Genomic DNA, 27,672 nt, shown 5'->3' on the forward strand with positions numbered 1-27,672 from the left:
AGCTGGCAAGTCTTGATCCGAATATTTTTAATAAAAAGTCTTTTCTCCAGTTGTTAGATATCAGCAACAATAATTTAACGTCTTTGCCAATTAATATTTTTAATGGATTGGAAGATTTAACAGAATTGTATTTACAATCAAACAAATTGACAAGTCTTGACCAGAATATTTTTAATAGCTCGTCTCATCTCAAGTTGTTAGATATCAGCAACAATAGTTTAGAATCATTGCCAACAACAATTTTTTATAAATTAAGACATTTAGAGAAGTTGTATTTACAATCAAACAAATTGACAAGTCTTGACCCGAATATTTTTAATAGCTCGTCTCAACTCATGTTGTTAGATATCAGCAACAATAGTTTAAAATCACTTCCAAAAAAAATTTTTAATGAATTAATATCTTTAAAGAATTTGTATTTACAATCAAACAAATTGACAACTCTTGAGCCGAATATTTCTGTCAGTTTGATTAATCTCAAATTATTAGATATCAGCAATAATAAATTAACAAATCTTTCAAGTAATATAAATTCTACAAATATTATTTTCGAAAAAAATAAACAACTTCAATTTTTATGCTTACAATCGAATGAGATCAGTGAACTTGAGCCTGAAATTTTTACCGGTCTGAAAAAGCTTGATTTGCTCAACATTGAATATAATAAATTTAATATTACGGAAGTTTATAAAAAATCAATTTTGCAAAGTCTGAAACAACAAAACTATCGAGAATCTAAACAATATAATATTATAAGAAACGACACTTGCAAACAACCATAATTTTGTTGACAATTTTTTTTTTTCGTCTCTGATAAACTGGAGACATAATATCATGTATACTAAAGTTAAATCAGTTTCTTAATTTAATCGTAATTTAATCCATAATTAAAAAATCAAAATATCAGATTGTTTTAAATAAATACAGATAAATGAAGAAAAACCAACAGGAAAGTTCCGCGAAAGTTTTCATGTAATCTATGAACAAAATAGAAATATAATTGAGCTAAAACTGTCGCTACACTATCTTGCTGGTTTCTCTTTTTTTTTGAAACACAAATTGAAAAATTTAATACAAATTAAATAATTATAATTTTTCATTAAAATCAGACATATCATATATTAACCACTTATCACATATTAAATTCGCATCGTAAATTAGTTATTATAAATTAGATAAACTTGGTTCAAATTATATTTTATGAAAACACATGTAAAGTCGGAGGGTGCTCAAAAATTTTTACCATATATTTAATAAAAAGATATAATTTTTTTGGTTTTTTCTCGATATTTTTAATCTTGAAGTTAGCAGTCTTCCAGTGGAAAAAGAATACACCAGTAATATTATTTAATTTTTTTTTTTTTCAAAATCTAAGAAAAATCTGATAAATTATTTTCACTTCATCAAAAACGATATTCCTCTTTACTCCGAGTTTCTTCAATTTTTCTTTGAAATTTTATTCTGGCAAAAGACGGAGAAATTCGGAGTATAGCGAAGTAAATTGGATTAATACGTAGAAAATTGAAGAAAAACGAAAAAATATCGGAGAAAAATGGAGGTATTGGTATAGTGGCCTTGCTGTATTATCAATTATCTAATTAAATGTTTCTTGAATATCAGCTGCTGAAAGTATACTTCTTCTATAGAGCCAGTCCAAGCAGCTTTTGATAAAGCTAAATAAATATCTGATCTTGCCAATTTTTTTATCCAAGGTTCTCTTTTCAGTTCCAAACGTTCTAATATAGCCTATACATATATATATTTATAATATATAAAAAACTTATAATATATTTAAAAAAATACTATTAAAACATTCAATTTTAGAAAAATTATTGAATAATTAACGGCTTAAAATTATAAAAACAATTTGATTTTTTACAATATGTAATAATATTGATTAAAATATGATTTTAATTATTTATTATTACATATTTTAAAAAATCAAGTTGTTTTTATCTGACTAAAGTGAAAATGACAGTGTGCAAATGTTATATTTGTGTGTATTCTTGAACGTGTACGCACTCGGTGGTTCGACAACAACATAATCCTGGTCGTCAAGTACCCGAAGGAACAAGACCCTCTTTCTATTGACGAAGAATTACTAGTTATTTATATTTTACATCTTTTCAATTAATTATATAAAAATGATAAGGTCACAACAATAAATAAAATTGTCTTATTATGCAATAATTACTACAAGCGAGTCTTGTACTGTTTTATTATCTATTTACCATTATGAAATTTAAATTTCATTTCCCTTTATTTTAAATTTGCCGCTTTTATTTAAAATATACACAAATTTCTACATTACCATAAAAAAATCCAAGTCTTTTTTACCGACTATTTTTTAATCTGCAGTTAACTAGCGCCACCAGTCCACCACCCCAATTATCTTAAATTTTTAAAAAATTAGCTCTAAGAAATCAGGCCCTAAATTAATTAAAAATAAAACAATTAAAAGTTAATTAAATCATAAACATTTTTCAATATAAATAATTATATAAATATTTTACACACGCATGCGTATTAATTGCAATTATTGCAGTTGTTAAAATTCACCACTAGATATCGCGTCGTTCGTTGACATCCGCATAATCAAAAAAAAAAAAAAAAAAAAAAAAAGACAGCTGGGAAGTGTGTAACATCACATTGATTTCGTCGAGACCAATCGTGTCGGAAATTCGTGCGCTTGTCGTTGACTAATCAACAAAATATAATATATACAAAACAAATAATAATTGTCTATTAATTACCAACAATAATCAATGAAATAAAGCATTGTTTAAAGTCATGTTTAAATGGATAAATTAGTGAATAAAGTGACAACCAGTGATGTTAACAATTGTGTGTGTTTGATGTCAAAAAATAGTGGATTAAATATGGTGTTATAAAAGAAAGCATAAAATTAAAAAGTAAAAAAATAGATTATTTTTCAAGTTTATTTATTAATATTAGTTTGTTTATTATTATTTTTATATATAAAATTTTTTTCGCGTCTGGTTATGCAGTGCCTGTGGACACAAGCCCCTATTCAACCCTCATATCACGACATTGACAACAGTGGGAAGCCCTGTATGTTTCAACCGTGGATTTTACTGCATTGCGGTTAGTTTTAATATAAATATTTACATTATATTAATTATAAATAATAATATTAATATCAATTATTCATTTAACTCACATCATCTTTACTTATAATTACGTTTAAATATATTTTTTTCTATTTTTCCTTTGATACAGAACATAACGAAAAATAAATAAAAAAAATATATGACAATGACGACGCGACTCCAGGTTCATTACCCCTTGTCGTGTGAATAAAATATATAGGGCATCATTTATTTATCATCATTATTATTATTATTTTTATATTAAAAAAAAGGCATCTTTACTCCAATTTTTAAAATTTTTTTTTTCTCTTTTTTTTTTTTTTTAATTAACAAGACCAGCTGTCCTAAAATTCTCAAATATAAATTGAAATGTTTTTTTTTTTTCTCTCTTTTACTCCAATTTTTTTTTTTTTTTTTTGTACCCCTTTTTTCTCTGTGTTGGTTCGTCTTTAGAGGCAATGTGTCACCCAGTTGGAGATTTTATTTTTCTCCCACACACAAACACACACACACAATGAATAAAAATTTTATTATTATTATTTTATAGTGAATATTATGAGGGTAAATAATTGAGTCTTATTTATCATTTTATTATTGTTGTAAGAAAAATAATAATTTTATTTAAGTTAATAAAATGATATTTGCGAGTTGGCAAATTAAACTAGGCCCTTATTTTATTATATTTTCTTGAGAATAAGAGAATTGAGTTGGTTGTTGTTTTATTTTTATATATATTTTTTTTTACCCTTTAAAGTGCTTTTATTCATTCATTTCATCAGACGATTTAATACACTGCATCTGTGAACCGCAAAGAACTTTTTCAATTGCGCAATTGATGTCTCATTCTTTGTAATTCATTTTTTTATTTTCATTTCTCTTTCTTTATTTCACTTAATAATTTTATTATTATTATTATTCTTTGTATTTTTTATTACTCGTTTGAATAATTAAGAGTGACTGCTTCAAATAATAATATGTAATTCAGTGGTGATTATTACGGATCGTTGATAATACCATTGTTTGTATTAACAAAACCTTGATAAATATTTTCAACGTAATTTTCGTATAATTAATTATCCAGAGATGAAAATTTTTCTTGAAGATTATAACATTGTTATTAAAAAAGAGAGGAATAATACGTTTGATTGAAAAAATATATTTAAAAAAAAATTGGAGTTGATTGAATTGAGAAAATAATTCAAATGAATGGAGTAATTTATTAGTCGGTTTTTTAATTTTTTTTTTCATTCTTTCTTTTGCGTGTCATTGGCCTCGGTATATGGAGAATAGTATAAAGAAGACTTGAGAATATCGTGGGTTGAATAAAAAAGTTTAAAAAAAAATTTATAGAAGAAACAAACCAGAAAAATAACATTGAATCGAAAAAATGAAAAACATTATAAGACAGGCAATGAATTAGTGAGATGATATTTACGAGCAAACTATCTAGACAACAATTGTTTTGTGTCATGAAATTGAAGTACGTGATTCTTCATTTTACTTGATATATAACGTTTGTGCACACGATAAACTTGATGACATCCTTGAAGTTGTTGTTGTTGTTATCTATCGTTGTTGTATATGCGGTTATACTTTGCAATGGAGATTAATGAAAAGGGACAAGATATTATTATTTTTTTCTTTTTAAATTCACGTGTAAAAATATATATAAAAAATAGAAATAAAAAAAGACAGTGAGTTGGGTTTTTAAGTAGCTAGTAGATTTCTCTGCAATGCGGTAAAATTTCTTTTGCAGAAAAAAATCCTCAACGAAATATTTTTCAATGAATGAACATATGAAAATTTTTGAGGTAAAAAAAATAAAGAATTTATTTTTCATATGTGTAAATAAATATTCAACAATGTCGACAAGGATTTTCTTATCGAGCTTATTCTGTATGATGATAAAAAATTTTTTATTTTTTTGTTGAATAATTTGTAAAAAAGGGAAACCATCTTGTAAGAGAGAAAGAAAGTACAACAAATTTTCTTGGTATGAAATCCACAAAAGCACGTTTACCGTTTTGCCGTGTGGCCCAGCAATTTTCCTGTCGAGTGAACGAATTTATTTTTCATCCTGTCTGGCAATTCAACAGAACGACGAGCCTCCAGATGGAATGAACCAAATGTCTGTGTTGTCTGAGAAATAAAATAATAAAAGACATGAAAAAAATAAAATTTAAAAAAAAAAAATAAATTCTCATATCGATGAGTCATTTGCTGTGACGCATTTGTAAAAGCTTTTGGATAATTTTATATATGAAAAATATCAAAAATATATATTTTTGTTTGTTTGAAAAATATATATTTTATTTGTTTTTTCAGTTGTTAAAGGGTTCATAGTGTTAGAGAGAGGAGAATCAGTCGCGACAATGGCGAGACAAAAAATTAATCATCTCGCTCTTCTTCATCATCTTGTTGACTCTCTTTCACTTGCTCCACACATTTTTATAATAAAATAAATAATATTTTTTAATTCCACATATATTCAAGTTTCATTTAATGATTCTTTCATATTTTTAATTTTTAACCAACTTGATTGATTGGGGTTCAACATGCGTTCTTTCAAAAATCATATTCACCTGTCCTAATTTTTTTTATTTAAAATTTTAATTCAACTTTTTTTTTATTTTCTACTCATTTGTTATGCATATACTTTTGAATACATATAGATACATCTACTGTAATATGAGTTTTTTAAAAAAGTTATATCTAGGTATATCCAAAGAGCTGATGTCTCTTGACAACCTTTCATCTTTTGTCCACTTTTTATATTTTTTTTTTTTCCTTTCATTTCTTTTTTTTTTGTATTCCTCTGAGGCTTTTCATCTGATGTAAATATATGTGTGTGTGTGTGTACCTTGTGAATACCTGTTTTATTTTGTGACGGTCTTTCAGGAAAATTATCAAATCGTTTCACGCGTATATACTTAACAATTCCACGGATAGACCCTGACCAAACAGACAAACACCATAATTGACCACTGTAAATTTGACCCCCTTTTTTTTTATTTTTAATACAACACGAAGTTTCGTGTTTCAAACTTATTTTACAACTAGTTTACTCTGTTTTTTTTTTATATATTTATTTATTTTTCATACTATTATTTCATGCACTTATTTTTATTGAAAATTAAATCATGCTTCTCTGCTTTTTTTAATCAGCACAGTATTATTCATATTTTTTTTTTACATATAAAAAATTGGATGGATAGAAAAAGAAAATAATAAAACCATGGCTACTATCCAAATTCAAAATATACAATTTTTTTAAATAATATATAAATGTACATGTTCTATAGTGTGTGAGTATTTGAAAGAAATTTTTTTTTTTTTTTGAATTTATAGTTTGCTAGTCTGTCCAAATAATAAAACAATCAAGTACTGTAATTTTTGTATTTTAATTTAAAAAAATGAATTTATTATTTTGAATAATCATAAAAATAAAAAACATGTAAAATTTTTATATGGAAAGTTTATTATTTTATTTTTTTCAAATTTATAAATTCAAGTTTTTTTTAAATGAAAAATTATATACAAAATATATATTGAAACATATTTTTAATATTTTTTTTTTCAAACCAAAAGTGCCTTTATGGGTCCAGCAGTTTTCGACAGATTTATTGTGTTATATAAAACATGACAACTGTGTGTGTGTGTGTGTGTGTACACCGCAATGCGGGTTAGTCAAAAGTATTTTTAATATTAATTCGTCAACAAGACATTTAATAAATTTTCTATAATTTTTTTTTTTTTTGGTTTCACCTCTACGGTGAGTTTTTTTTTTGTTTAAAATTATTTTACATTTCTCGTTGGATAAAAGTATAAATATTTTTTCCAATTTACGTGATATTTTATTATTTTTTTTAACAAGTAAACTAAAAAATTTTACGATAGAAATAAGAGTTTGATTGGATCAGAGAGAATTTCAATTGTATTTTTCTCTCGATTTTCTCAATTTACCATTACGAATATATAATGGATACGAGATTTTTTTTAACTCTTTTTTTTTTATTCTATTTCATTCAACTTCTTGTTCTCTTCTCTCATACCAAATCGACCGATTCAACAGAGTTAAAGTTGTTTTTTTTTTTATCTCAAAACTACGATGTGTGACTATATATATATTTTAAAAAAAAAGAGGTCGTTTTTTTTATTTTATACTCTTTGCGCATTTTCTCTCGTTTGCCTCCCAATGGTCTTTTCTATATCCGTTTCCGTTACTACTCGTAAATAACATTCAAACATTCGACATCGAAATTCCCGACTCACTATACCCTTTTTTACGAGTACTACCTTATAGAACTGTACTGTCTAAACTAAAAAATATACTCACACGTATGTGCATGTATAAATATAGGGATATAGTATAAATATGGCTATAAAGAAATAAAAAAATAAATGTTCTTTATATAAAAAAAGAATGAAGAAATGTGTGTACACGGATTGCTAAAAAAAAATTGGCAATATATTTTAACGATATTGTATAATATGCATGTTTAAAGTGAGACTTATAGATTTGAATTTTAAAATCATAATTAACAGTTAAATATAAATTTCATCTTGAATGATTTTTATTTTTTAATTAGATACAGAGATAGAAAAATTGTTATTTATTTAAAGTCTTGATAAAAAATTTATTGGATATAATAATAATAAAATTTAATAAAAAATATTGTACAATTTTCTGGCAAAAGTGTTACTATTTTTACAGCAAAAAATTTTTAAAATACATGTTGTATTTGACATAGTGCCCACAAAAAATATATTGCTATATGCTACAACAATTTTTCTAGATTTTAAATTTTTATTTTAATATTTAATAATTTTTTTTTTTTGGTGATGTATACAAATTTTACTGGGCTCAATAATTTTTTTTTTTTACTAAATTTTACATTTTTTGCTTAAAAATTTTTATAGCGTTTTTATAAATATTTTTTTCAGTGCCACAATATTTGTTGTGGTTCTCAATAAATTTTGTCATGTAGCACTATAAATTTTATTGTATACACAACAAAAACTATAATACCAATTAAACCAAAGCTTCAGGTAAATCTCAACAAATATTATCGTGTTTCAATTGGTCCACTACTTTGTTTAACACTCAAAATTTTATTTACTTTGCTAAAAAATTTTGTTCATGTTTTTAACTCTGTGCTTTTAAACATTACATAATTTATTTTGCCAATATTGCACTAGTAGCTTTTGCAAAACAACAACAATATAATTTCAATTTTTAGATTTGTCAGTTAATTACCCACTATATATTCTTTGAATATATTTTGATATAATATATGACAACGTTATTCTAACAAGAACAACTGTCACAATAATAAAAGTTCTTTGAAAATTTATTAAATTAATAATTACTAGTAACTATTATATAATACAGTTTGAGTAAGTCTCAACATCTGGACATTACAATAATCACAAGTCGTATAAAAAAATTCACCCTTTTGTTAACTCCCTTGTTTCATATATTTATTATTTTTTTTTTTTAATTGTTTTTCCTCATACTTTTTATATCAAAACTTTTGTATATCCCATGCGCCTCATTTTTCATATACAAAATTCGATAAAATCGATAAGTCATGCTTGCAAAATTGATAACTCATGAAAAATTACCTTTTTTTATTTTTTTGTATTATATTTACAACAGCGTATTTTCTTTTTAAACAAAAAAAAATTATTTTATTTTACACAAAATTTTATCTTGTCTATACACCTATTTTGCGAAAAATTTAAAATTTATTATTTTATTTTTTTAAATTTATTTTACATTTGTTTATTCATATAAATTTTTTTTTTTTTTTTTTTAAATACACTCTCTTTTACTCATCTCTTTTGTGCTCGGATACATAGTTAGTATAGAATCTAAATATATGAGTATAAAAAAAAGAAGAAAAAAAAAATTAAAACTTTTAACGTCTCGGGGGGTTTTTTTCGTTTTATTTTTGCAGGGAGTTTTGAATAACCGAATGGGCTTTCAACTCTCTGCTTTACTTACTCGATCGTGAACAACATTCTTCTTTATACATAAAAATAAAAAAAAATAAAATTACAAAATGTTTTGTATATCTTTATATTTTTTAGGACCTTTAAAAAAAAAAATTTTTGAGGTATCAAGTTCTCTTGATATCTGGTGCATCTTACCACAAAACTTTTTACATTAAAAAACTTAAACAACATTATTATATCCATAAAAATAATAAAATAAAATTAATAAATATATTTATAAATTATTGAATTTAATAAACTTATTATTATTATTAAACAAGTTATTTTGATGTATACTAGAGATAAAAATTAATTGAGGGGATGAAAAAAATTGATTGAAATAGAGGGACAAAAAAAAAACGAAAGAAAAAATGTTATTTCATAGATAAATTATGTGTGTGTGTGTGTATTTTGAGGGGGTTTGTTTATCTACAATGAAAGAGAGTTAAGGAAAATGTGGTGTAGATTTTGTATGTGTATTTATCGCTTCCGGAAGTTGTGCGGAGCAGTGCAGAGTGACGTTTACAAACGCCCCAACTGTTATATATATATCTAATCCAGCCCTTCCTTATTTTTTTTTTCTATTTTTCTATATAGTCTTGCACTTTTTTGCTCCCCCATTGAACTTACCGGTTGTGAATGTATTCGAGTTTTAAATTGAAGTGCTTGCGCCTATTTTCGACAAAACTACACACGCGAAAATGCCAATGGCTTTTTCTTTTTATATTAAAAATAAATGAGTATATGTATATAAAACTGCCCTATGAAAGTATAGACGATATGTACAAACTTTCAAGAGTAAAGGTGAAATTTTCTTTCTCAATGTTGCAAGTATATATACTTTTATTTTGTCGTAACACCTTTTCGTTTTACTCCTCTCTCTCTCGTTTTATCTCATTTTTATTTTTATATTTCTATATGCTGCACTTGCCAATGTTCTCATCATCCAGCTTCGTGTTATTTTTATTTTTTTTATTATTTAGTTTTTCATTCATTTAATCTACTCCTTTGACGTTTGAAGTTCCTTTTTTTTTTACTTTTTTTATTCTTCAATTTTATCATGTACCTTTTGCCACTATTTTTATATATAATTAAAGGAGACAAAAATTATATGTATATGAAATTCCGGAACACATTATTTTATCACTCATGTCTGTGCTGGAATTTAATAATAAAAATTCAACTGAATAGCTTTTCATTATCATTAAAATCGTATTCAAAAAAGAAAAATTTGTTTATATTATTCTGCAATAAATACAAAACAATTCAAAGTTTTTTTTTTCATTATTTTTATTATAAAACTCAACGGAAAATATTTTCGTTGTTATTTTGCATACATTTTGTATGTGTATGTGTGTTGGGATGAATTTTAATAAGGTTTTTTATAATATTTTATTAAAATATTTTTATAACGTTATTTAAAAAAATTTCTATACAATTATTTTGTATTTATTATTTTTATAAAATAATATTTAATTGAATTAAATGATGAATATGAAATTTAAAAAAAAAAATGCTCAAATGAATTCTTGGTACGTGTGTGTGTGTTTGTATAAAATTTACACACACAGTAATTTAATTTTACAATCAAAAAGATATTACTCATTGCATTCCTTAATGTTTCGATCGATTTGAAACGATTTGTTTCAATTTTACACGGGACATTGCATGTGTACTGAGTATATTTTTTCTTTGTCTTTATTTATTTTTTACTCGATTTTTAATTCCATTTTGCTGACATGCCATTACAATGTACCAACATTTATGCTTAATATGAAAAAATGTAAATAAAATAAATAACAATAATTAAATAAAATTATTTGAAAATATATATATTCTTATTGGTAGAAAAAAAAAAAAACACAAATATGCTTTGGATTATTAAAGTAATTTTTTTTTATATGCGTGAGTTAAAAAATTTGTATGTGCGTGCAAAATATAAATTGCATAAGGAAAATAACACATTGATATACCTTTTAACCCTTATACGATGTAAATGGCTATGTACATAAAAAATATATATATGTGATGAACCTTAGCGATAACCATGAGCCCATTGCTCTGGCCCCACTTTGTTCACTGATTGTTTTTTTTCATTTTTTTTTTTATTTTTTTATTTCTCTCTTTGGTGTAAGCCCCGTACCACTTTGTTCTCGCATTACTTTTTTTTTTTTATTTATTTTCTACCCTCGTTTTGTTTCCCACGTTAAGCTACCCTCACTATTAAATATTAAAATGCATTGCAAGTGAGAATGAGACAGAGACAATTGAATAGAAATAAAAATATATAATTACAAAAAAAATAGAAAAACAACGAGTTATATTCCAATTGATAACGATGAAGGAAAAAAAATATAAATATATTTCAGTTTTATTTGAAAAAAAAATACTCTAATCTATATATAAATTTTATTTTCGATATATATTTTGACCTCAAACTATTTTTTTCATGGCAATTTTTGTTTTTTCTTTTCGTCGTAATTTCGATTTTTTTTTTCATCAATTTCTATTTTATTTTTGGTGCTCTTGTCTGGTCCAGGAGTACACTTACTTGTTTTCAACGGTGAGATGAAATCTCATCGTCACTTTAACACTGTAATTTCATGTATGTGTATTATTTTTTTCTGCATGTGTGCTTCAATGTCTCGAGTGTCCAAGGCGTCGAACAAAGGAAGATATCTTATGCTGTCGTTCGTTTTTGCCACTCCTACTTCCTCTGTATATAAATTTTTTTTTTTTTTTAATTATAATTTTTATCTTTTTAATTTTGTATATTTTATTCTTTCTCAACCGGTCCATATACAGCAGTAAATTGACTCAAATGAAAGACACTCCTGTTTCCTGCAGCTATATATTTTTTCATAAATTATTTATTTATCGAAGTTGGTTGTATTATGTTTCATAAAATTATTAATTTTCCTTCTTTTTTTAACATCAAAATTTTATTCTCTTTTTATTATCGATGATAGATTTTAATGCAATTAAATTTTCATTACATAATATATAAAAAAAAGAACAAATAAAATTGGTAATTAAAATTTTTCAAATTCGAAATTTATTAAATTTTTTAGTACCATTATTATCGAATTTTTATTAAATATTTAAATCATGTATTATTAATTAAAGCTTGTTGAAAATTATTGGTCTTTTTTTTAATTACAATTGATATATTTATCATTTGTAGTAATTATTTTTAGTTTTATTAAATTTTAGTCTTAAGTGATTAAATAAATTTTTATGGGCTTTTGCGTTGAGTACGTTGATGAAGATGAAAATAAAGGAAAATAAAACGATGTTAAAATTACGAGGACATCTATGAGGGTAACTCGTCTGATGAACAACAACCGTTTTTTTTTTTTTTTTGCCACACCCTCAACCAACACAGCCATAAAATCGTTTACTCGAGTATGACATTGTGCTTGTCGAAATTTTTTTTTCATTTTTTCTTATTCTCTTTGTTTTATATATCCTTGGCATTGACTATATTTATCTTTCTTCGTCATTACTCATATATTCATTTTCTTGTTCTTTGAAATTTTAAGTTAGCATTTATTATTCTCAACCACATGTCTACAGTCCGGATGTAAGATTTTATGAATATAATAAGAAAAATTTCGTTAATATAATTTTGTATTTTATATTTTTTTTTAAATTTAATTTTATATATTTTTTCTTTGAACTCTATTTAATAATTAATATACTTTGTTTAATTTATTTCGTTTTTTTTTTTTTTTTTTTGCTAATTAAAGGGCTTTACACGAGCTAATTGAAGGACAGTTCAAAAGAACTTACTGTACATAAAAATAAACAAGCAAAAAGAAGAAAAAAAAAAATTAAATATAAAAAGATAAAAAAAGTTTACACAGTAGATATCTAGAAACTTAATTTTTCAAGTATTTTTTGACTTTTTTAAAAATACTTTTGGCACAAATTTTTTAGTACTTTAAATTGTTTCTATTTTCTCAATGCGACAAAAATATAAAACAATAAAACAATCTTCATATTGTTATTATTTTTCTATTAAATAATAATTATAGTATAATACAAAGTGCATACAGTTGCACATCTTGCCAATTCAATTACAAATATGTCGACATAACTGTATACATTATTTGCAACATCAACAACAAAATACATGATTTTTTTTTCAACTAAATTGGACAGTAATTTTTGTAAAAAACCAATGGGAAATTAAAACTGATTCAATGTCGGATATGAGTATTAAAAATATTGGAAAAATAAATAATGATATTTATTGAATATTAATTGCAAGGAAATTTCACAGATGATTGCAGCGGAAAAACGAATATAAATATAAATAAAAAATAAAAAATAGGAAAGAGAAAATATATTTTTAAATAAAAATTTTCTTGTTATACTAGTGTGTTTATACAAAATATACATATGTACTTAATCTATATATACATTCAAAAATAAAAAAAAAAAAAGTAAATTTTTTATAATTAAATTCGACAGTTTGCAAAAGAGACTATACTCTGGTGGATGAGTTAGAGCAACTATCTCGGCATTGCTTTTCCTTAAAGTCGGAAGTGACGTAACGAAGTTACCGCCTGTGCCGGAAGCGAATCGGTATTTCATTCGGCAAGCCAGGATGGTAGTTGTGTGTATATATATATTATATAATATATAGGTAGTATAGGCTGTCTAGTATAGCTATCTTTTGTTGGCTGTACTTTCGAGATATCTTCTCCCTAAATCCCTCCACTTTTCTTTTACTATTTCTCTTTTTTTTTTTTGAATATGTATACATGTACACAACAACGCAACTACACTTTGTCTATATGCATGTGTATATATGTGTACTAGTATATATATTTTCTTAAACTTGATATTTCTTTATCTCTTTTACTATTTTATTTATTTATTTTTTCATTTTTGCTTCGTTACGGCCAGCCGAGTAACAATCTCTGTCAGAGATAATCACGTATCTTGAATCTTGCACCGCGTGAAAATACATAAAACCCAGTTGCTTGTTGGTTGTAGACTACTACATAGTACATAGGCTTCTTAATCGATTTTCCGGGATTTTCAAGACTCCGTCAACGACCCCGTTTTTCTCTCATCAATCTTCATTCTTATATATTTCTTTTTTCTCTTATCATTATTATCATTTTTTTTTTTATTTTATTTATTATTTTTTTTCCTTTAATATACTTTTTTTTGACTCTACTTTGTAATTAGTTGGATGGAAAGTCCGATGATGATGATGATGATGAGAAATTAAAAAAAAAATTTTCTATTATTTTTTCTTTCCTGCTTCAAATGTTTTATATAATGTAAACAATTTTATATTTATTTATGTCAAAAAAAGGACAAAAAAAATAATAGAATAGTATAGTTTATAATAAAAATATAGCATGTATTTTTAAAATATATTTTAACGATATATTTTTTTAGGTTTTAATTACGCAAGCTATATTATATTATACTTGTAATAGAATATGTATATTTAAGTGATATTTTAAATATAGAAAATTATTATTATTCATTTGATACATAGCTCTCTAAATGTGAAATAATATTATCACCGTTTATTATTATTATTGTTATGTTATTTTTATTTTTTTATATTGGAATTATGTCGTTGGCTGAGTGCGCGTGGCTTTTTGTATATATATATTTCCATTAGAAAATGATTTATATTCCGTTGGATTGGAGAGACTAGAGCATTCTCATTCTCCGCTTTCCGGAATTTCAAAGAGTTTCTTGGAGTATTGGTGTACCCTCTTTTTTATTTTCTATTTCTTTCTTTTAGATTTTTTTTTTTTATTTTCCCTGCAAACTATATCTACAGCATGCTTCCTTCAGCGGAAATTGTCTCGAGCTCGTGCGCGTTCCCTCGACAATTTTGACCCCCTTTGTATTTTCAGCATTTTTATTTTATTCGTCTCGATGACGAAACCTCTTCATACCCTCTAACCATCCAAATGAGTCAACCAAGTTGCACCCAGTCCGAATGACAATTGTTCCTATTGCAACCAGTCACGCGTTATCCGTTTCGTCTTATATAGATATTTCTCAACTCCTCTCTTTCATCCCCATTCCAAACTTTTTATCCTCCAACAACCAACAAACTCGATAATATTCTGATATCGATTTATTTTTTCTTTTTAAATATTATTATATTATTTTTTTTTATATACATTCAAGTGGCTTTATATAAATTTTCATTTTTCACATTTATAAAAGTATAATAAATACGTATATGGTCAATAAGCATTCTAATGATTTATCTATTTCCAATAATAATAAAAAAAATATCTTCCCATTCAATTCGTATATTTATTTCTACATTATACATTTTTTTGAATCTATCCATTTTAATTCTTGTTTAAACTTGACTATTTCAAATATAAAAAAATACATAAATAAATTTTTAAAAGTACATTAAAATTTTTTTTTTTTAGATTAAAATTTTAATAACATATATATTAGTTAATAATTTAAATATTAATTTTTATTTACCATATTAATATATAAATTTATGTAAATATTCAATGACTGCCGGATGTTTATGACACACATGTATTTCCGATTGCGATTAGTCAGTGAGATACGAGTGCGTTTATGTACATATTTTTGCTGTTTGATATGAGATAAAAAAAAGCCAATGAATAAATAAACAAACAAAATACTATTAACAAAAAAATAACAATAATAATTTACATAATTTCTATAGAGAAAATTTTTATTTAGCTTATTTGAGTATGTGTTTAGTCAAGTAAATATATTTTTGTAAAATAATTTCTTGCCTTTCTTTTGATCCCTCTTTTATCCTGAATGAGCCCCTATTATTTTTTTTTATTTTCATTGTTTCATTACTCCCCTTTGCACCCCTGTAGCTAACTTCTATTTTGCTACTATATATTTTGAACATGCGCGAGATCGATGACGCATTGTTTATGGCTCATTAGATGCTTTGAACTTGCTGAAGACACACGCATCCACTGTCGTTTCCCTAAGCTATTCAATTTTTTTTTTTTTTTTCAAAACCATGCAGTATGCATTGTATTTTTCTTTATCTTGTTGTTGGCATTTCTCTATCTCTCTCATTTTCCTCCCCTTTTTCTCCGGGGGTGTAAAATGGTTTACGTAAATTTTCCCTAGACTAACACAACGTGGTAAATGAAGCTGTAATCGTTTCATCTGTACACGAATATGTGGCATACATAAAATGTTGACATTATATACACAAAATTATTTATAAAATTTTTTTTTTTAAATTAAGCGTTGGAGGATGTAATGCATTAGTAAGCCTGCATTTATTCATTTATTTATTTTGCTTGTTTAAATGCTGTAATAATGCAAATAAATTGAAGAATGAATTTTTTTTTTTTTGTGGTCTGTTGAATTTGCAAACATTAAAAGTCATTATTGTGTATACTTTTTTTATCTTTACAATGAAAATTTATTTAAACTTTAATTTCGAAATTTAATATATCGTATATCGATTTATTCTTTTTTACTGGACTTTTTTTTATCTATATATTTTTTTGATGTGTATTTTATGATACTTTTTTTTTTTTTTATTTACTTATTTATTCTTTGTTGTTGTTTATTTTTTTTTATTTCTGTCCTCACACGCTTTAAAATCTCTCTTCATCACAGACGACAATCTCGTGCACGCATTGTTTCACGATAGAATCGAGATCGCGTATTAAACAAGCAAAAAATACATAATAAAATAAAAAAAATATTGCAAAGAAGTATGGCCAGAATTGTTTGGCTCTATTTTCATGCCGATTTTTTTCTTTTTTTGCAACAATATATATCCGCATTTTTAAAATACTTGTCCACTTGTAATTTTATTTTTTCTTTTATTTAATTATATTTTTTTATTTGTCATTCACACGGGCGAATGAACATCAATGAAAAAGTCAAAAAAAAAAAAAAAGAAAAAAAATTGTTGGCATCAAAAAACGCACACAAACATATTATACACTGAGAGAGAGAAGGCTCATCAACAAAAGTCACACAATAGAGTATTGTACGGTTGAGCAGATATGGTTGGCCGGTCGATTACGAATGTATTTTCCAACGATAATTGGAAATTGATTGGTTGCACGTGAAGTCGAGCCGATATTGGCAGATCCTCATGTATACGCGTTATCACGCGGCACTTTTGCCTCAATAGAAAGAGCTAAAATTCATATATATATATTGTAAAAAGCGTCATAGTGTGAATTATTGTTTGTGTATGTGTGTAAGTGTATTTTGAGAGAAGAGGGATGATGATCGGGTGGTGGTATAGGCAAAGAGGAGGTTTCGCATGGTGAACCACATTCCCGACGTTTTCCAAACCAAGCTTATAGTTCCTCGCTAACATCATCCAGCCTACTACTACTATTACTACTATGTACTACTATTACTACACTACTACTACTACTACTACTATTCACCAACTCGTGTTATTCAACTATTGATCCTCGGCTTATAATGTCGTTTTTTTTTCTTCTTTCTTTTCAGGCCCATTTTGATAAAATAAATTGGTATAAATTTATAGAAAGAAAGTTTCTATGATTAGATGAAAAATTAGTACATTTAAATGCATATAAATTCACTGAAAATAAATGGTGATTAATTTAGTTGATAAAAATACATGAAGAGAATGACAAAGCAATTATTTACAGCTGTTTTTTTTTGTTTATAAAGTTTTTAAAAATCGAGAAAAAAAAACACTAGAATACTTTGTTCAATGACTTGAGAATTAAAAACAACTTGAAGACCTTTTGTGTCGATCAAAAATTTGAAAAATTGATAAAACAATAACGTCTTTCAACGTTTTTTTGAAATAATACTAAATGAAAGTCGTTTTAAAAGTCTTTTCTATAGTGTCACTTGAGCAATATCTTTGCCCATCTTTAAAAATAATCTACAAACAATTGAAAATTTTTCAACACGTCATTGTATGCAAATATAAAATTAAGCTTCTGTTTTTGTCTGTTTTTTTCAGTGTAATTATAAGTTGATACTATTTTTTCATACATAAAAAATGATAATAGTATATCTTGAGAAATAACATCAGGTGCAGTGCACATACAGTCAGTCTATTTTGTAGGACATATATTTCTTTCTTTGCTTTTCTTCACTCTATATCTTCATTTCTTATTTTTTTCATATATATTTTTTTTTCATGCATATATACTCACATGCGTCGCTCGATTTCACTTCATCTGCATTCATAGGATGAGCTGACGTTATTCGGCTATTCACGATCCGTCTTCTTAGCGAGAATTTTCACCGAAGAAAGGGTTTTTCATCTCTCCACAGATTCATTCCCCTCGGGCCTCAAACGTTCCCACACGATTTCAATTTTTTTTTTTTTTCCTTTTTTTATTCTTACTCCTTTTCTGATATACATTTTCTTTTTTTTTTCCCCCTTCCTTCCTTTCTTCTTTTCATCCCAAGTCGTTTTACTCAATTTTTTTTATCCTCATTCTTCTCTCAACTTGATTTTTTTATTATTTTTTTTTCTTTTTGCGACGGTTTTCTTGGAAATAGTTAGCCTTTATGGCGTCTTTTGGGTTTGGGTAAGATAACATTGTTATCTTTAGTGACTAATATTCTCGCCCTTCAGAATTCATGCCTTCGTGTTTAGTCAAGCAGATATATTTCATATATCTATATTACATAGATATTATTATTTGAAGGGTCAAAATTCAAACTGAAAAAAAATAAATATAAAATACATAATAAATTCAAAGAAGCTTCATACAAGCAATGACAACATGTCGTTTTTATTTGACTATTTTGCAAAAATAATATTTCCAACATTCACCCTGATATATATATATTTTTCATCTGGCTTATTTTATGACATTTCAACATATAACATATATATTCTCATTTTACATATTCTAAACCACAAAAATTTACACTTCACTGAACTTGAAAAACTAGCCTCAGTTATGATTTATTCATCAAACATATAACCATTTTGAAATTCAAAAGTTGAAAAATTATTACACCCTTGCTTTTCATAAATCATTATGTTTTATTAATTTTTTTTTTTTTACTTTTCTATTATCAAATAATAAATATAGGGTATATACCCCTAATTTCAAGGGAGTGCATAATATTTACATGCAAGTGTTAAATATGCAAAAAAAAAAAAATAATATAAAGCTTCACCGCATTGCGAATTGATAGTAAAAAACATGGGTGTTATGAATCAAGTAGTACGAGTCAATGTGCAAGTGGACATAACAGTGTATTCGCACATTTTTTTTTTGAGGGGATGGATGATTTTGTTGCTATATATTTTGACTGTCTGATAGTTGATAACAGACGCAAGGCCATTTGGATGATCACATTGAGTGTGTAGATGAAAGTGGTGGAGACTATTTGGTCAAAAAGAGTGAGAGAGTGAAAAAACAAAAAAAAAATGAGGGTTTATGTTGGACAAGGATGGGAAAGTGTGGGGTGCCAACCGGATGCAGTAACACTGAAACAGGGATATGGACTTTCCGTCTGATAAATATATATACATAGTAGCTGAGTAGTCGTATGTGATGCGGTATGTGTATACATAGTGAGAACAAAGTCTGATGGTGAAAATGTAGTTGAAACTCGAGACACAAATGCTTTTGATAGTGCTGTTAGATATATATATTTTACTGAAAATTCTCTACAAATATGCGTCCACGTGGTTATATGTTCAGTAAATTCATATACGCACACTGCAGTTAAATCTATTTGTGTATATGCAACTTTAACAATAAGCCATTACATATTTGTATATGTACTCTAAATAAAATTCTATATATATCTACCAAATATGTTTTCTTTGTTCATTAGTCATGTGTAGTTTTGAATGTAACATCATACATATATATGTGGATATTGTAGTGTACATAGATGGACATATATATATTATATTAAATATATATATTGGAAAAGCCAGGACAATGATCATCCGGTCGAGTTTATCGACTTCTGGGGGGTAATATCTGCTAGTACATGACCAGAGTAAACAATAAGCCAGTCTCTCATGCAATGCGTAACATGTACATATATATATATTTATATTTAGCTAATGTTGTATACTCACGTTTCATCTTCCTCTTCTCACCCACCCACATCTCCTTCATTTATATATAACATCCCTTTAATTTTCGCTTTCTCTATCTCTCAATCTCGCTGTCTCATTTTATCTAACTACCTGTTTGTCATTTGTCTTGCTTGTATTACTGCTATACTACTGCGGCATCGCTTCAGTGTATGCATTAGCGTATATGACATACACAAGGCCTAATTTCATTGCCGCATGTTCGACCATTCGTCTCATGGGTATACTTAATCCACGCGTCAAATGTTTAATCAACACATATATCAAAGTGCCTTGGATTTACCCCGTTATATCAACTATCATATATATTTTTTTCACACTTTTTTTTTTATTATTTTCATTTGTTGTTTATTTTTTTTTTTTTACACATTTTTTTGGTTATTTAATTTATTTTTTTTTACACTGTTTTTGTGATTCTTAATGTTGGGAGTGTGGGCATAAATTTCTTGCTCATGTATATAGGGGCTGAATAAATATATAAGATTGAAAATAAAAAAAAAAATAGAAAGAGGGTATTTTAGTTGACGAAATATTTAAGGGATGATGGAAACAATCTCACTGGGGAATAAGAAAATTGCATCAGATTTTCGGGGGATTATAATTTACTAAATTTGATATCATAATAGTAAAAATTTTATTGAATTTATTGGTGTAGATATTATGATATTGATTGATACATGAATATTTTATTATGTATATCTTTATGTATACATAGAAAAATATTAATGCTTCAATTTTCGTAATTGATAATTCATTTTATAATTATTTATAAAATTGTATTTTTATTTTAATATTTTAATTTTATTACAGATCAACCAAGCAGAAGGCAGTTTGTCGTGAGAAGAGTGTCGACAACAAAAAAAGTGTAACGAGGTGGGAAAAAAAATAAAAAAAAAAATTATATACATATATAAAAAAAAAACAAGTAGGATTTTATACTAGTGCCGGTTGAAAAATTTTTCATTGAGCCTCATTTTTTTTCCTCAGTAGTTTAACTCTAAAAGTTTTTATTTTTTTTTATTTGGGTTTCGATTTTATCTTTCATCCTTATTCAGCAACTGTGTCTCATTCGCCGCAATTTTTTTTTCTCGTTGTATGTCTCTCTCTCTCTCTTGTGGGCCATCTCCCGTTACCACCCAAAAGTTCTTCTTCGTGTGACCGCTAGTCTGCCTCATTCTGCCTCTTTGGTCCACCACTTGCGCAAAAGCCAACTGCGTCATATATTTCCCCACTATTATACAACAACCCCTCTCAACATTATTATTATTTAAACTACCCCGCTTTTATTTTTATCATATAAAATCGCCCTCTTGCGTTTGAATAAACCAACCACCGCAGTCATCATTTGTCCTTGTGCGCGTTAACGCCAGTTATCTTGTCGATTTGTCACGGTCTTACCGGGGTTTCGGCCCGCCGTGGCCATCCGGCGTGAATGTGTATTTGTGAATATGTCTTTATCATCTTAAAAATAAAAAAAAAAACTCATTATTATCTTTAATATCTTTCTTATAATTTATCACATCGATTTATTTTCCCAATTGAACAATATACCAAGGATTTAACAGTGTTTTCAATTCACTTGTGAGTGTCATATTACAAAAGGATAACTTGATTAAAAATTCAAACATAATTAACATAAAAAAAAGGTGAAAATTAAGGATATCAGTAGGTTCATGAACCGGTTAGACATTGTTAAGAGCGACCTCTGGATCATCATGCTCAAATATGTCAACTGATAACTCCTAAATTATCAATAATAAAAAATATATTAATATAATTATTATCATCATCATCAATTAATCATTTACATGTATGATTTTATTGAAATCAACAACGAGACACACGCGTGACAGTTATTTCCGTGTGTATTATTTGTGGGTGTATAATATTACTGTGTATTTTTGCGCATGCGTATATATTTTTTTTTACTTATTCACCCTCTTTTTCTCCCAACTCCCCCACATTTTCTTCGAACCCTCTGTGCGCCGCCATATTTATTTATTCGTTGTTTTTCCTAAAAATTTCTTTCATTGACCGGTGTCTGTGTATACATATATGCATATGTACATGTACATATGCATGTATGTAACACCCTCAAAGTGATAATATTACATAAGCCCATTATTAATTTTTATATTTTATTAATAAATTTTTAATTTTTTAATTTATCTTTTATTGTTATTACAACATTATTAAAAATTGTGATTCAAGTTGAAACACGTGTCTCGTCATGAGGTCGACTATGGTGCAGCTTTTTATCTCATTTTGGGTGATAACGATGATTGGATTCACCATTGGTGCATGGCAAGAAAATGTACGACCGAAGATGTATGTTCAACTTGGTAAGTAAAAAATAAAAATTTAATTAAAATTAAATATTTATAATATATAATTTTATATAAAAGCGACAGACAAGTGCGAAATGTTGTTATGTTAAATTAATGATGTATACACTTGATGGGAGGGTCAAGGCTCTTGGGTATTTTGAGTATCACAAACAACAACAACAACATCAACATCATCAAGGTTATATAATGTAAAAAAAAATTTATGGCGTTGACAGAAAAGTTGAATGATGATGAGTAGAGAATATAAAGTATTAAAATAATATACAAGTGCGAAAGAGAAAGAGGAGGAGCAACCCTTGGTAAATATTTTCATGTCACCATTGAAGAAGTCGCGAATGAGTTGAGTATGTTGGATGAAAACTCGTTTTAAAAACGACCCTTGGGTAGCACCCTTTTTCTGACACACATACACACTTGTCTAATGTATCCATAAATATATCAGAGAGAGAGTGTGTGTGTGTGAAGGTTTAATTGCGTATATACACACACATTGTGTTTGTGTCGTGTTATTATTATATACATTATCATCTCGTTAAGAACGTAACACACGCGGTGTGCACTCTAACAATTTTCGTTTGTACCTGCGTTATGATTATACTCCTTTCATCCATACAGACATTAATATGTATATCCTCTTTCACTATATAAAGTTAGCTTGTATAAATATCACAAAACTTTCAACTACTTTTCATATACTAACTATAATATCTTCTTTATATTATATTTTTATTTTTCATCGTTTTTTTTTTTGTTGGTAATCTGTTGTTGTTGTTGTTGTTGACTTTGATGTTTTTTAAGAAGAAATTTTTTTATTTTTTATGTATGAGATTCATACTTGCAGTTTTTTTTTATATTTTTTTTTGTTTTCATCAACTAAGTGGTGTTACAATTTCATACTCAGTTTGATTAATATAGAAATTTAATTATTTGATTGCATGAAAATTTTATTGAGTCAGTAAACAATAACCCTGGCTACTTTTAGTTATTATTATCAAGTTTATTATATAGTAAAGAACCAAAAGAAGATGGATTTTATTTTTTAAAATTTTTTTATTATTTGAGTTTGTCATTTTGTCTTTCAGTTGATAAAATTCATGCCATCGTGAAAGTGATATCATCATTCGTTTATCATATATATAACATTTGCAATATCGTTAAAATTTTTGACTGTTATGATAGCATAAAAAATGATGGTTGATAAAACAACAAAAAATAACGAGAAAAAAAAAATAAAAAACTAAATTCTTTTCAATTTTTGAAAATACAGTATCAATTGGAATTTTTTTTTTTTTTTATTGACAGTTTGCGTGGCAAGAAAAAAAGAGTAAATTGACAAATAAAATTTTATTTTTATCAGTTTTTCATGGGGTTAAAGAAATACAAAAAAATAAATAAAATTTATAATAATAAAAAAAATATATACACGAAGGTTGATTGATTCGATATATGCGACAAAAGTGCCTCCAGAATTGAGACAGTCCTTTGAGAAATATCACGCTGTAGCATTTTTTTTTTGAACCATTTTTTTTTTGGTATCTTTGTGCGCACAGTGTTTTTTTTTTTTGTGCGTCAAGAGAGAGCAAGGGTGTACTTGAAACAGATTGAGTAGTGCTCTTTCATCGTGGGGTGTTTTTTTTTGTATACGTTAGATTTTTCATTTTTATTTATTTTTTCTGTCACTGTGATATAAAAAACGACGTATGAGTCAAACGAAAACACGAGATAAATGAAAAAAAAAAAGTTTGAAAGAAAAATTAATAACGTAAATTAGAAAATTCGTCGATGATATTTGTATAGAAGTGAAAAATCAAGTAGCAATTATCGAGGTGTATCATGAATTATATATTTATTCACCAACAAAAAGTATCTTTGACCTGTGTATCTAATTCCCTTGACTTTTTTTCTTTTTTCACTTTCATCACCCTCATTTTGTATTTTTCATTTGCGCGATAATTTAGGGTTGCATGAGGGATAAAATTTTCATTCCCTTATAAATACATCTAGTGAGAGTTGAATTGCACGTAGTCATCGTCCCTCTTAAACGTGAAATTGTTCGTATCGAAATTGGTTTATTGCTAAGAGAAATAAAAAAAAAAATCAAAAGAAAAGTTATGAATTATTCAGTAGCCAGGCCTCGTGCCTCAATCAATTTGGATGAGGACTTCCTGTGCAAAGTCGATTTCAACAAAGGGACACGTTCATGTTGTGTCGTACCCCAACGAAAAGCAAACTAAACATGAAAAAAAAAAATGAAATATATAAAACGGTAACTGTCTGTGATTTACATGAGATCATTTTTTATTTTTTTTTTTTTCAAATATTTATATTATTTTTTTCCATCTGAAAAGTCATAACGCAGTTATATGATTCATATTTTTATTTGAAATGTACATGCTCTTAGTCATTTGGGAAATATATATTTTTTTTGTCAAGATGCTGCCACGTGGTGGTGATGGCTGACACAGCCGATGTAGGCAAAAATAAAAAAAAAAGCTCGATGGTAGATGATAAGCGCGTGCGCCTCTTTCTAAAGTACCATTTCTTTTTTTTTTTATTATTTTTACATCCATCGGGTTATTGCACTCCACCGGTTTAACAATGAACATGTCTATATGGCTTCTTCAATTTTTCCCTGTCCACAGAATATCCTAAAATCCAACCGGATACTGTCTTTCTTCTCGTCAGTTAAAGTCGATCCACTGGAAAGTTTGAAACGCTGCAATTCTTGTCTAATCGAGCGTATACATTCAGACAACTCGATCGATACATATTCTTTTTTTTTTTTCATCTACGCATATACATTTTTTTTTATCACTATTTTATTATTATTTTTTTATAAATCACACAGTATTTTCTTGACACCTTTATAACAACTTATTTATACTTAAAATAAAGCTCTTTTTAAAAAATTATTTTTACTTTTATTTAAGCTCTATTTTAACAAAACAAAGAAAAAATAAAATTACCTTTTTTTTTTTATTATCATTATATTTATTTATTGTTTGAAATTTAAAAAAACAATTTTCAAGTTTTATAAAACTTTTCATTTTGACACTTTAACTTTTTATTATATGACACTAAAAAAAAAATATTTATTTAGTTTATTTTTATTAAATATACAAGTGAAAAATAGAGAAAAAAAAAATATCGATTACACTTGTCATTTTACTGGAGGCACTCAGATAGTCAGATAAATATCTATATCAAGTCTCATCCACTTAATCCGTCAACTAGATATATAAAAAATTTTCTTTTTCATTTGAAAAAGTAATTTTTATATATTCATAGAATATTTGTTTGTCACGTTTTTGATATTTCATTTATTTTTCTTAGGTGCGAGAAAAATACCATGACTTAAATTCATCAGTTTTTTTTTTTATTTCTTCTTAACTCTTGGTGGTTGAATTTTTATGATTATTTTCATGTTTAAAAAAGATAGAAAATCGTTGTTACAATGAGACACACACAACGATCGTTGAAACGTGAACGAGTTGGTGTGCCGAAAGAGAATAAAGTAGTTGCAAAGTAAAAAAAAGAGAAGATATATATAAGAAACGATCCAAAGCCGAGGTTATCTTTCTCATTGTCCCATTGTCCAGGATAAAAGCATTCGTCCTTCGTTTTTTCGATATGTAGCTAAAAAAAAAAAACCCAATGAAAATAACATTGCAAAAGTGTGCTTAAAAAAAAATATATAATAATGATAAAAATCCCTTAGTGAAAGCAACTCGTTTTATATATTTTTATTATTATATTTATCTTAAAATTTTTTTATTATTTTCATTGTCTATATTTATTTATTTTTTCTCATCGTCGACGAGACTAAGTCTAGGAGCTTTGGCTGCCAACGGAAATACAGCTCAGCAACAACAAAACTTGGAAAATCTTATAAAAGCTCTTGAATATATACATACATGTCAATATTCTTGTCGCGTTTATGACCAACAACGTGATTTCATTGTTGTCTTGATAATAATATCGATATTTTCATGTTCATCTGTAGATAAAGTATTATAAAATAAAAAAATAAATAGAAACACAAAATAACATGCCTAAAAATTCAATATTACGACACAATAAAAGTTTAATTTTCTGATGTTTAAATAGTCTTCCGGTTTTAAATATATATAACATTTTCAAATGTCTATATACTTTTTATTGTCAAGGTTTATCTACCAGCCACATATCTCCTTTTTTTTAAAATATTTATTCAATCTTCTGTCTTACTCACAAGCTTAATACAAACTTTTGTTTATGATGGTCATGAACGGATATAAACAAACTGCACTATTGAAAGCATATATGCATTAAAATTTGTGTCAATATATACAAGTTTAATATAAAAGGATTCAAATACATGAAGAGAAATTTACAAATACATATATGGAAATATTGACATGTTAACAAAAAGCCCAAGCATTCATTTTGTTTGACCTACCCTTCAATGTATATATCGTTGGGTCAATTGCAAATGGTTACATGATATACCTGACTCAATAATATACACAAATACATATCATATATATTTTATATTGCACTTGTGCATCCACTTGGCTTCATGTCATGTAACTCTATTCAATAGAGATAAGTGAATATTTATTATTTAATATTCAACCAATCGCTATTTATAAATTCAATCTTTTCATTATTTAAAAGATAACAATTAAAATTTTCAATATATATATTTTTGTATTGTGTGTAATAATAAATTGAATTGAAAATAAAAGTTGACAAAGTTTTTATGTATGCATTGCATATAACAAAAAGCTCAGCTATTAAATTTTATATCATCAAATTTTCCAATTATATTCTTCTGTTGTTTATATTTATACTCATGAATTATCAAATATCATATGATTTTTATGAAAAAAAAAAAAATGTATTGTTGTATTTTGAACAATTCAGAATTCAATATAGAACAAATTTTTTTATTTTTTGAGCATTGGTTTATTTTTTTAGCCATTGTTTGTAAATGTAAAGAATCATTAGTAAAATGAGTTTTTTTTTAGAAAAAAATACAAAAATTCTCTAGTTAATTATGGCAAGTATGAGAATTTAAGAATGCCAAGTATGACAATGTCTTTAGAGTTTAGTTATTCAAGAAATAATGAAGAAGTAACGTTAGTGT

The 27,672-nt window shown here is 26.5% G+C and overlaps 1 protein-coding gene across 7 annotated transcripts in view; it reads left to right on the top strand.

Annotated features, from left to right (window-relative positions):
• The first annotated feature begins 2,642 nt into the window (after nucleotides 1-2,642).
• LOC122851745 (semaphorin-1A) overlaps nucleotides 2,643-27,672 on the top strand; it is a 73,645-nt gene continuing 48,615 nt past the window's right edge. For 2 of the 7 annotated variants that reach the window (XM_044151177.1, XM_044151184.1), the window contains exons 1-3: nucleotides 2,643-3,105; nucleotides 21,007-21,069; nucleotides 22,408-22,538. In XM_044151177.1, the coding sequence (XP_044007112.1) occupies nucleotides 22,427-22,538 (112 nt within the window). In that variant the 5' untranslated portion in view covers nucleotides 2,643-3,105; nucleotides 21,007-21,069; nucleotides 22,408-22,426. Of the gene's footprint in view, nucleotides 3,106-21,006; nucleotides 21,070-21,548; nucleotides 21,843-21,871; nucleotides 22,071-22,407; nucleotides 22,539-27,672 lie in introns of those variants that run through there. The other 5 variants (XM_044151178.1, XM_044151179.1, XM_044151183.1 and 2 more) reach the window with 5 other exon arrangements.

The sequence above is a fragment of the Aphidius gifuensis genome, linkage group LG3 (genome assembly GCF_014905175.1).
Source record: "Aphidius gifuensis isolate YNYX2018 linkage group LG3, ASM1490517v1, whole genome shotgun sequence".
NCBI lineage: Eukaryota > Metazoa > Arthropoda > Insecta > Hymenoptera > Braconidae > Aphidius > Aphidius gifuensis.